Here is a 12,788-nt window from a genome sequence, read left to right on the forward strand (position 1 = left end):
TGTGTATGTTTACCTTGGTATATTCTCATCCACTGTTGCACAACCATACAGGAACACGATAATCCCTACGATGGAAGCTGGAATAAGCATTTGTGTATAAACTCCCAGCCAGGCAAAATACAAGCCAATCTTCTCACCGAAGTACTTCCTGAAATACATGGCAGAGGGAAAACATTGTAATGTTTACTATTTCTTAAAGTATATCATGGCTAAACCTATGAATCACAGCAGGGTTGAGTTTGAAGGGGAAAATAAGCCCTCTTGATAAGCTGGAATGCATTTCCCTTTGGAGGATTCTGTTTTGCATGCTCCTTGGAATTGATCCAGGGCTGGAACCACCATGTCAGCCATCTATCCCTGCTTACTGCACAGCTTTGCCTTTCTTTCTTTCTTTCTTTCTTTCTTTCTTTCTTTCTTTCTTTCTTTCTTTCTTTCTTTCTTTCTTTCTTTCTTTCTTTCTTTCTTTCTTTCTGAAACTTTATTGGAATCAAGAATAACAATCAGAATAACAGCACACTGTGAATGCTTGCAATTTATATTCTTCTCCTTTAATTTTAAGTCCTTTAATCTGCATATTTTCTCTTACCATAACTATGGCTAGAATTTTATATGCAAAGAAGAAGTCCCATCTAAAGAAGAAATAATCTATAAATTACTGGAAACAGCAGAAATGGACAAACTAGCTTTACAATTACAAGATAAAAAAGAAGACATTTTTGAGAAGAACTGGTTAAGACTCTATAAATGGATTGAGGACTATCTCACAAAATGTGTAACATAATATTTAAAACATAACCTCTATTTGCTAAAATGTTAAACTGATCTAGGTGCATAACAGTGATTCTATCTTTGTGCAAAATTTAAGTAGTTACAATGAGTACAGACTCCATATTTGTTGTATGTTAGTCTTTCTCTCTTTGTAGCTGTTGCTTTCTTTTCTTTCACTTTTGAAAAACTAATAAAACTAACTCTCTCTCTCTCTCTCTTTATATACACACACACACACACACACACACACACAGGGCTACTTTTGGGCAGGAACGCACAGGACCGGCGTCCCGGCTGGCTTCAGAGCTGGCCACACCCACTACAGCCAAAACCTCTGTGTGTGCGTGGCTACAGGGGGAAGGCCTGGAGAGTGACCCCCCTGGTGACTCTGAGGCAGGGGGCCCTGGAAGGATTGGGGAGGCATTTAAATGCCTCCCCGTGCCTTCCCTGGCCTGTACACGGGCCAGCTTGCCTGGGTTCCCTCAGCAATGGGGTGCCCAGGCAACCCAAAGGAATGCAGTTTAAATTGCCTCCTGCCCCTTCAAGGGGGGGCTTGCCCGGGCTCCCCATAGCCAAGAGTGCCTGGGCAAGCCAAGGGAAGGCATGGGTGTGTGGTCTAATATGCTAATAAGTTGCACTGTTGGGTGTAGCCTAATATGCTAATAGGTTTCTGCTGTTGGGTGTGGCCGGTTATGCTAATGAGTTCCTGCTGGGGTTTTTCTACAAAAAAAGCCCTGGGGGGAGCCAATTTTTCTGGCTCTTTTTTTTTTTTTTGCAACCACAAGCATTTGGGCACCCTTAGATCACGAAAGCCCCTCTGCAAAAGGATGGTCGCTGCAATACAGTGCAACCAGGGGTCATTTCCTGCAGGAGCGCACAGGAGCAGAGCTCCGGCAGTAAAGAGCCCAGGGGGCGGGCACATGTAACAAGCCCCACCCCCTGCTCCCAGCAGCCCTCAGTCAGAGCAAGAAGCAGCCAGGTAAAGGATGGAGGTAAGATTTTTGTGTGAATCATCCCAAGAGGAGGAGTCCCAAAGATTTAGAAGTAAGAGCTGTGGTGTGGCTGGGAGCAATTGCCTAGTAATTTTATTGATTTGGGATATGACTTCATGCCAGAATTGCTGGATGAATGGGCATTCCCACCAGCAGTGGAGGTATGTGGCTATGGGAGCCGCATTTCTTCCAGCACAAAGGGTTATATCTAGAGTTCATGCGATTCAGCTTTTTTGATGTGAGGTACCATGTGTTGATGATTTTGAATGAGGTCATCCGGATGTTATAAACTCTTGAGGAATTTGCAGGAGAGTTACAAATGTTGAGCCAATGTGATTGCTGTAAATCCATTTGGAGATCTGCTCTCCAATTTTTTTGGCAAGGTATGGATTGAGAACCTTCTGCAGATAAAAGAGTCTTATAAATTTTGGAGAGCAGTCCTTTCATTGAGGAATCATATATAGTCAGGGAAGTCTCAAACTCCATTTTTGGACTTGTAAAAGTATCTTCTTGAGCTAAACATTCCGTCAAGTTCTTTAGCAGAACCAGGGAATTTGTTTTCCAATCAGTTCTTCAAAACGGATTTTATCTAGTATTTTCCCTTTTTTAACTAGATCCAGAAGACATGTTAGACCAGCTGCAGTCCAATCCCTAAAAGTTCCTGATTCTGTGCCTGGAGGAAACCAAGGTTGGTTAGTGTAAGATGACAATTGGGAGATCTTCGGGGTTACATGTGCTCTTCTGGAATCCCAAACCTTTAATGTGGCATTTAAAAAAACAATTATTTCATACCTGAATCGGATAGTGGGATGGTGCTTTGCCCTTCTTTCTTGATACCTCCCTTGATAACTATAGGATTGCCAATATGCTTACTCACTTGTCTTCCTATTAGTGCACTGACCATGCAAGATCTCATGTGCTTGCAAGAGCAATAAATGAGTCAGATACCAAGCAAAGGGTCAAAGTCTTGCTTTACTTTGCACAGATAAATGTGATGTATAAGACTTTGTAATAGTTTGGGAATGTCTGGCAGCTACATTCTTTCATGAAGAGGGAGTTTAGAGGGGGAAAATGTCATCATTGATTTTCTTCTGTGAAGCTTTCAATAAGTGAACTATTAACATATTCCAGCTGCAAAGCCCAATTTTGGACTATTGCAACATTAAAACAAATTGTGGAAGGAAAAAGGGTCAGGGAACACAGAAACAGAAAGAAACATTCAGTAGCAATTCTACAGGAGCCACTGAAAAGGACAGAATGGGTTTGCATAACAGTGGCTGCTCCTAGCCAAGTTATCTCATGCTGGAGATGAAGCTAAGGTTGCCAGGCTGCAACCTCGAGATTCACTCTTCACAGCTGAATCCAATTATTAAAGGGCAGAGAAAGCAACCATGGTTTCTCCTCCCACTTCTGACCCTCACTCTGTCCTGTTGTCCACCCTATTTAACCAGTGGCTCAGTTCCAAGATGTCTCTTTGTTACAAAGAGAAGCATGTAATGGGGGGAAAAAGGGAAAGGGGGAATGGGCACTTTCCACTTCATTAGAGGTACATTTCTTTTTATATAACAATTATTTATTTTCATAACAAACAAACATTAAATTGGGATACAACATTTCAGTCTTTCTTTTCCTCTATTAAACTACCTCATACATTAACTAATTCTACATCATTTTCCCACCTACGGTTATCATATAATATTTGCAAATATATAAGTATACAGTTTCTTTTATTCTGGTATTATAGGTGTTGTCTAAACATATTGTTAAATTCTTTCTTTGGATATATAAAAAGGCATAATTCTTTATTCTCTCCTGGATATTAATGTAATGTTCTTACTCCATTATCAATCTCAGAAATTCCCTCAGACGTTTCCCATCCCTTTTGTAGCTTTCCTCTTCTTGATTTTCTGATTTCTCCTCTTAAGTTTTAAAGTCTTAATTTTGTGTCTTTTCCCCTTATAAGTGTAGAAATCTTCTGAGTGTTGGTTTCTTTTGTCTCTCTGAGGTGACATGTGACTTCTTACTTTGGCTATTTCATCACTGATGGTTCTTTTATAAAGTCTCTGATACACATTTGTGGAAGTTTCTTTTCTTTTTATAGGTGCGAACTCCATTCTGTTGATCATGTCATCTTAATTGTAGGTTTCCTCAATATCCTATACACAGTCATGTCTTTTTTCCTCCTCTTTGCAGGTTATCTGAACTGCTTCCTTCTTAGTTTGTTGCATCAGCATTTCTGTTTCTTCTTGTTTAGGGAAAAAATTTCTTTGACTGCCCTCTTTATAACTACCATAGCTGTGTTTTGAATTAAAATATGCAAATTCTTTAGGGAAACCTGTAATAATTCATTGCTTATAAGTTCCATTGTATCTGAAAATAAAGCCTCTGGCATTGTTTGAAGTCTATCTGTGCCATCCATTTTTTCAACAACGTGTTAAAACCAAAGAATCTCTAGAAATATTTTCCAACAAAGTTTTATAATGGCACCACGTCTAATAAGGATATAATCAGCAATAATAAGCATGTATCAACAACTGTTATAGTCATAACATAAGTCAAGAATGTTATCTATTATTTACATTTCAAGACATTGAGATCAGAACAAAATGGAGATCCGTAGTTTCAGCAAAGAAAAACACAAAATCGTTATGGGAAGGTAATAAGTGAGAAAATCAGGGTAAAGTCCAATTTTCTTTTTCCCCTTGAAAGATCAAGTCTTCCTATTCCATTTATTTAAAGTATAAACAACTTTAGCCCTTATTTCAGTGGCTTTGGTGTAATGCTTTAGAAAGTCTTCATGTTGTTCTAGCTGCTTTCTTTTTATTTCCAGACAACGGGGAAAAAAGGGGGGGGAAGACTCCGTTTCTTTTCACCAAGATTCAGTGTCAAAGTCAACTAGTTTTTCTCCAGTTTTATATTTTATATTCCACAAAATACAGTCTTAGAGAAGAACTTTCTCTTTATTTTCTTTGCCCAAGAGGCTATTTGAGAACTTGTTTTGAATTCTCTTCGTAGCTGCCAGAAAAGAAGGAGGGGGGCAGGAAGTGAATTCTTTACCCCTCCATTCAATTGTCTTTTTAAACTTTAAAGTGGCTTTAACAATGGGTAGTAGATTTTCTGATATTGTTGCTTTAAGATGTACTCATGGTGTTATACTTCATCAGTGTTATGGATGGGGTCCCAGCTTCTCCCCCCTCGGTCGGGGAAGTCACGACTACGCACAGCCATGTCTGCATGGGCACACTCAGCCAGCTCTTGTGTCAGGGCACATTCAGATCTCCGCCCACTTGCCCCTTGCAATGAGCTCCTCTACGGGGAACTCATTGGAGTTTGGGAGCCCTCGAACCCCTCTAAGGAAGCCGGCAATCCGGTCAACACTCGGGAGAGCTTCCCGGTGCGACCCTTCTCATCGCACCAAAACCCCGCCTCCCCATTAGAGGTAAATTTCTAGGCTGCAATCTGACAGTCCCAGATGAGGCAGCATGGAGAGGGCAAACAGACAGGGCTCTAGTCGGGGGGGAGCTCTCAGGTACGGAGCTCCGGAAGAGAACCTCTAGGGGGCGGGGCAGTCATGTGGTGAAGCCCCGCCCCCTTCTTTACCCCGGAATGAGGATGAAGCAGGAGGGTAAGTAGCCGGGCCTTCTGACACACTTCCGGTGATGTCAGGGGGTGTGGCCTTCTGTCACTTCCGGTGATGTCAGGGGGCGTGGCATATGCAAATAAGTTATGCTAATGAGTTATGCTAATGAGCTCCGGCAGCTCTTTTTCTACAACAAGACCCCTGCAAACAGACAAGGCAGGTACTTTAAGCAGAAGCTGAGGGAGAGAGAAAGCACAATCGTGGCATAGGAAACAACAAGTTTAGGAAAGACCAGCATCATAGAAGAAAACAAAGACATCGCTTTATGTTGTACACACACAATGCTTTCCAGATAATTTCCCAGGACCTGTTAGGTAAACAGATGATAGCAGTGGTCAGGGGAGTCTTTCACCAGTTTTGGCAGGTGAGCCAGCTGCAGTCGTTCCTAGCCAGGAAAGATCATGCCACTGTGGTGCATGTCCTCATAACATCTAGGTTAGATTACCAAGATGTGTTCAATGCAGGGCTGTCCTTGAAGACTGTCTAGAAGCTTCAGCTGGTATAGAATACTGTGGCCAGAATGCTGACTGGAGTGGGTCATAGGCACCATATCTCTCCAGTCTTGTTCCATCAGCACTGGTTCCCAATTTGCTTCTGGGCTAATCCAAAATTCTGGTATTGACCTTTAAGGCCCTATATGGCATCTCTGAAGGACAACCTACTCTCATATGAATCTGTCAATCTACTCCAGTCTTCTCTGGAGGCCCTCCAGATGCCTCCACCATCAGAGGCTACATGGGTGGCAATCCGAGAAAGGGCCTTTTCAGTCAAGGAATATTTTAAATATAAATAAATAAAAATAATTTGAGCCCTGCAACAGCAGCAACACACATTTATACCAATATGTAAACACTAACAGAGGATAGGGGCAGGGTAGTGTTACGGGTTTAATGAAGAAGATATGAATTGGATTTCAGATCCTTCTTACCTCACAAGGTCAATAGGCTGGTACTTGTAAAAAACTCCATAGCTTGCCCATTCTTCACACAAGAGCTGTAAAACAAAGTTAAAATGAAATAGAAAAGTGCATGGAAGCAGTTCCTTCTTTCCCTCAACCATAGAGTTCACACTGTGCTCTGGTGTCACTATCTTGTGGTTTTCTGTTCTTTAATCTATCAATATATTTGCATTACGTCCTGAGCAGCAAGGGGCTGTGGCTCAGTGGTAGAGCATCTGGTCCCATGTTCAATCCTTTATTGGTTAAAAGGACCAGATAGTAGATGATGTGAATGATCACAGCATGAGACCTTGGACATACACTGCTTGTCTGAGCAGACGATACTGACTTTGATGGAGCAATGCTCTGATTCAGTATAAGGCAGTTTCATGTGATCTTGCCATCCAGTCATTGTGTTTGTGTGTGTTAAGTGCTGTCAAGTCACTTCCTACTTATGGTGACCCTATGAATTAATGAGTTTCAGAACGTCCGATCATTAACAGCCTTGCTCAGGTCTTGCAAACTGAGGGCTGCAGCTTCCTTGATTGAGTCAATCCATGTCATGTTACATCTTCCTCTTTTCCTGCTGCCATCAACTTTCCCAAGCATTACTGTCTTTTCCAGTGACTCTTTGTATTTGCAGTACACCAAAGCCCTTAGTGTGTATCTACATGGGTACAAATTTGTTGATTAGGTTTATACAGGCTGTATCCTTTGTTGAAGAGGAATCTAAAATTTCCTGCATTCTCATTATTAAAACATTTATCAAATCAAATAATGTGAAATTAATTACTGAGCATAATAGATTAATTATAATACTGATTTGTAACTTCTGGATCTGAATTATAATACTCAATCATAACTTTTTTCTGACACAGAATCCTTCTTTTTGTGACCTAATTTTTAAAATTTATTTTATTTTTATTACCATTTTTGTCAACAAACAAAACTGAACAAAATATAAAAAAGCAATAGTGTCATAGATCAGTCCAGAATCAGAACCCTTCTTAAGAGTAGGTCTTTAGAAACATCTGACTGCTTGTTTGTTTATTCATTCATTTATTTTCTTTTATTTATATCCTGCCTTCCTCACAAGCAGGGTCAGGGCAGGTTACAAGGTCACATAAAAATCATGACAATAACAGTATCAAATTCAAATGACACGTAAAAATTCAGACGGTTAAAATTTAGTACCAGAAGTAAAAGTAGCCTTGGTAGCGACACCTGGATAGAGCCTTCTAAATGGTGTTGTCAGACATCAAGCCACTGACCACAAGGCCAGGGCTGTCCAGAGGGGAGGCCAAAAAATGGCCCTTGTTTTGCAGTTTGAACCAAGTTAGTATATGCTCAAGTTAGTATATGGGAAATCTTACTGGATGTAAGAGATGTTCCACCAGGTCTGTTTTGTAAATATCCTCCATATCTGCACAAGTGGACTGTGGATGAATGAACTACTGCCTTTTATTTCCAACTCCCACATGACAGATAATACTCTGACATCAGATAATACTCTGACCAAGTTCAGGTTTATTCCTCAGAAACAGAAATGTTCTTTTGGATGCAGCAGGACATGTTCCTGTCTTTACTTTAGGAATTAGAGTAATGGCACATTTGAGCTTTCAACTCTTAAATCAGTACACTGAGCATGAACTCCAAAATATATTTTAAGGTCACAAAGCTCTTCTGGATTTACACCACTGTTGCTAAAATCAGATATAATTCCTTTGCCTGGAACAATGTGCAACTTTTCTCAGGGGAGGGTAACAACAAATATGGTTTATTAATAAAAAATACATCTGTCCCTAACACTGGATACTAAACACAATTTAGCTGTCATTTATTATGAATATACAAAATTATTTTAAAAGGTTGAGAAGTCCTAAACCTACATGACTAAAATTCTGTCATGCTCTTAAGTGATAGATCTTCAACTTAGTTAAAAGTTTATTTGTACCTTTGCTAAAGTCAGGGTAACAACAAGTTGACTGCAGGGCTAATCTTCACTGCAAATAAGGCTTACACAGAGTAGAACGTCCTACTCCAAAATGGAATTATTCAAATCCTTTATTTATTTATTTATTTATTTATTTCAACTTACTACCCCGCTCGAACCCCCTAAGGGGTCTCTGAGCGGCTACCCCCTTGATCTTCATGTTTACCATGTAAATAAACAATATTGAAAACTGATCTAGATTTCTGGTTGCAGGAAAAAAACTTTGTATGTTCACCAGGGCAATTTTGTTCCTGTTGCCTGCCAGAAAATAGCTGCACATCAGGCCTATACTTCGACTTTTATATCACCTTCATAGATCGACTTCATAGATCACCTGTGCCACAAATAAGCCCCCCAAGTTGGTTTTTCATCCTCTGAGGCCAGAGGACCCTGATTTGAATTAAGACTGCAGCACGAGGGAAGGGGATTGTTCCCTAGCATAATATTTCTGCCCTGAAATATCCTTGCACAACTGCTGTTTTCCCTGTTGGGATATTTAACATTTAGTTTGTTTGTTTACATTATTTATAGTCCGCCTTTCTTACTAGGACTGGAGACAGATTACACAGAGTGAGTCAATACAATCAACAAGATGGGACACTTAATAAACTGTGAAATTGGATTTGAGTTGTAGAACCAATCAGAAGACTAAACGGGGGAGAGGGCAAACATTAGGGTTGCCAACCTCAAGGTGGTTGGCTGGAGATCTCCTGCTATTACAACTGATCTCTAGGCAACAGAGATCAATTTACCTGGAGAAAATGGCAGCATTGAAAGTTGAACTTAATGGCATCGTACCCCAAACCTTGCTTTCCTCAGGCTCCACCCCCAAAATCTCCAGGTATTTCCCAACCTGGAGCTGGCAACCCTAGTAAATCTACAGGTTCTCATCATTCCCAGTGGGACAAACTGCAACTCTGTGAGGCCATCTCAGATTGGAATAATGGTGCAGAGGAAAGACTCCTCCAGTGCCACAATCGCAGTCTGTATTGGGGTCCCAGGTGCTTGCTTTTTCAAAGCAAAATAGGTTTTGGAGCGCATTCACAGAACTCCCAGTGTTACATCTAAGGGTACAGAAGGAGAGAAGCCTTCCTTTGTTGTTAAGGTGTTACTTTTCTTTTGCCTAAAAACAGTAAAGACCAGCAACAAGGGAAGGATCTAGAATGCCTCTAGTGTTTCCCATCAATTCATGGATGAAATAACTTTATTCTTGTGATTTAATAGACTGCTCTGGAATCAGCATAAGAACTGCAGACTTAGGGCCAAACTAGATGTCACAGCATCCACAGGTCTGATCTGGAGATGTCAATGCTATTTTAGAGAAGAACTTGGCTGTTTAAAAATGCCATGACTGGACCCATGACACAGTGGGACCAAGCAATCTTGTTTTTCCCCTGCATGCCTTTGCAAGTGCCAAAACAGTTGTTGGGGGCTGTTTTGGCATTTGAAAAGGTGCTGGGGGAGGGAAACAAGACTGCCTGGTTCCACTTCACTGTGGCCATGCAGCCTTTTTAAATGGCCAAATTCTTCTCTAAAATGGCATCAGCATTCACAGTCAGAACCATGGATATCATAACATCTGGTTTGGCCCCCATAGCCTGCTAAAAGTGCCTGGGGTTACTGTGGTGTCTCCATCACGCACAGAAGCAACTTGCCCTAAGGACTTAGCTGATGCTGGTGGTACAGTCCCCCTCCTTTCTAAGCTGCTAAAAATGCTGCCTGATCACTTGGCATCCTTAACAAACGGTGGTTGAGCTTTCTTAACAAATGTCACGCACCAATACTGTATTTTCTGTTAGAGAGAATACATTTAAAAACAACATTTCTAAATGGCACTGAGTGCCTCTCTGTAAGTCTGGACAAACGTCCACCTCCCAAGAAGTGACTCGTGAAGCTGACACTCTTGAGAATGTGCTGAGACCCCATATCAACTTACTTTTCTGTCATTAGCCTCAATATGTTCACCTTCATAGTCACCCTTTAAAAAAAGAAAATTGGAGTCATTTGAACAGGTCACAACCAAAGCTGTCATGCATTTTGTATGTTACATATCTCTTTTGCATATCTAGGCCAGAAAGTGTTCTGAAAGCAACAGAAAGTGTTCAGAAAGCAACAACCATCACCCCAGATGTTCAAGCAAAGGAAGAATCTGGCTTTTCAGACTGCACAGCAATTATGGGTAGAATCAGGGGTCATTTCCTGCGGGAGCGCACAGGAGCTCCAGCAGTAAGGAGCCCAGGGGGCGGGCACATGCAACAAGCCCCACCCCCTGCTCCCAGCAGCCCTCAGTTGGGCCATGAGGAGCAAGAAGCAGCCAGGTAAGTTGCACCCCCCCCCCCCCAGCCCGCCTTCAGGTACAAGTTCTCCCCCCTCTGTGAGGGCAGATCTGCACGTCCCCCCCCGCCAATAGCTAGCAATACAAAACAGTCCAGTGGAGCCTGAGCAGTGGGTGTTGCCTTCTGACTCACTTCCAGTGATGTCAGGGGGTGGCATATGCAAATAAGTTATGCTAATAAGTTATTCTAATGAGCTCCTGCACCTCTTTTTCTACAAAATGATCCCTGGGTAGAATCAAGATTCCCCCCACCCCTACTTTTCCCTATGTGTTGATCTATGTGGGGTAGAAATGTGAAAAATAAATAAATAATAGGGATGGGCTAATGACAGGCAAGAGACTGCAGTGGTGTTCATCACCAGCTTGGTGTTTGTAGGCAACAGCTATTTCATCAGTTCATGCATCCAGTGAAGTAGGCTTCTGCTTATGAAAGCTGGTGCTGCAATAATTCCTTTCATTTTAAGGTGATACAAGTCTCTTTGGCTTGGTTTGCAAAAGCACAAAAGAGCTCACAGGCAATGACTGTTGCAGTCAAAGGCAATATTTCCAGATTATTTCCACATTAATTAGAAAAATTACCTAACAACGTGAAATATATTGAATACAATGGTGGATAATCTAAACTAGGGGTCATATGCAGGCCAAATTACATATGTCTGACCATGAGTTGGGTTGGGGGAAATTGGCTGCATGTGAGGTACTCAGTGCATGTCCAGTTCTACAACCGGGCAAATAAACACATTTCCTTACAAGCAGGTCCACTGATTTAAGAGCATCTACTTTGACACTTTACAACCTAGACCCAATTCCTATTTTATTGGAATATTATGGAAACATTTTCCATGCTGGTTTAGTAGCGCCTCTAATTAAATACAATACTGATTTACTAATTCAATATGTCATTGAAAAAACACATCGCAAATAGAAAAAATATTTTATTACTTTTTTTTTTTTACTCAAAAGTACGTTAATTTGTGATTTTCCTAAATATAAAATGATCTACACCCTTTGGGCAATTCATTATGTATGTTCTGAACAAGCTGGCCATCCTTGCATAAACATTAATATGATTTCAGAGTATGCACAATCAGAACACATAACTAGTCCACTTCTCCAACAGAAACTGACCATACTGATATGCATTACATTAGTTAGGAGGATGTCAAGGGGATTTAAATCAGGAAGCTCACTACATGGTGCCAGAGAACTAAATATGTTTCCTAATAGCCTCACTGTCCTTAATAACAGAAGGTCAAAAGCACAATCATCTGCTGAGTCATTTTTTACAACTCTATGTAAAACAAAAGGAAGTTATTGTGTGTGTTAGGGCACCAGTTAAACGTTGGCAGACATATTCTTAAAGAAACTGCTAAAAAGTAATGTAAAAACAGAGCAGAAAACTGGGCTCATGGACAGCCAAAGACATTTAAGACTGTGCCATCGATACCTAACACATTAAGGGTTCCTGGTATCAGCAAGCAGAAACATAAAAATATATTCTAAAACCACTTACATCATGCAACGGATATGCAGCACTGTAAACACCATTGGCAAGCAGACTGGTGATCCCTGGAACAACAACAGAGGGTGTCTATTTATGCTTCCAAGTTTGAATTCCCTCAACTTTCCAAATTCTGGAGATTTCTCCCTCAAAACATCAGTAATTTTGTTAGATAATGAATCTTTTACTAGTTCATTTGTCTCCATGCTGTTTGAAAAAATTATTAAACATGGTTCATTTTAAGAAACAGAAAGCTACGGAGAATCAGAAGAAGTCATATATTTCAGAGTCCAATGACTCAAAATTAGTCATTATAATAAATTAAATACCCTGAAGGTTCAAACTGGATTTTCAAAGCAAGCTCACAGATTTGGAAGTATAGCAAAAGGCAAGTTTGTAAGAAGAGAGTTCAGCTGGGCCTGATGGGTAGGTGAATACCCATGTGCACACACTCATTCAGGCAAAGATTTTTAAAAATCTGATTTAAGCTTGATTAGAGAAGCTATCTGGAAAGCCTTTGGAAAGACCTTGGCATAATACTTACCATATTTATCACATTTTCGTCTTTTATTTAAAAGGGTAGTTTCCTTCTTTCTTCCCTCTCCTTTCCCTGTTTATACAT

The 12,788-nt window shown here is 40.7% G+C and overlaps 1 protein-coding gene across 1 annotated transcript in view; it reads right to left on the reverse strand.

Moving 5' to 3' along the window:
- Positions 1-12,788, reverse strand: part of ANO1 (anoctamin 1, calcium activated chloride channel) — a gene marked incomplete at its 5' end in the record, with an annotated part of 133,859 nt that overhangs the window by 69,694 nt on the left and 51,377 nt on the right. Inside the window, 4 exons of the mRNA XM_015410856.1 lie at positions 14-148; positions 6,329-6,393; positions 10,267-10,308; positions 12,179-12,234. Of these exons, the coding sequence (XP_015266342.1) occupies positions 14-148; positions 6,329-6,393; positions 10,267-10,308; positions 12,179-12,234 (298 nt within the window). The remainder of the gene's footprint in view (positions 1-13; positions 149-6,328; positions 6,394-10,266; positions 10,309-12,178; positions 12,235-12,788) is intronic.

This window comes from Gekko japonicus, unplaced genomic scaffold (assembly GCF_001447785.1).
Source record: "Gekko japonicus isolate JY-2015 unplaced genomic scaffold, Gekko_japonicus_V1.1 scaffold65, whole genome shotgun sequence".
In the NCBI taxonomy this organism is placed as follows: domain Eukaryota; kingdom Metazoa; phylum Chordata; class Lepidosauria; order Squamata; family Gekkonidae; genus Gekko; species Gekko japonicus.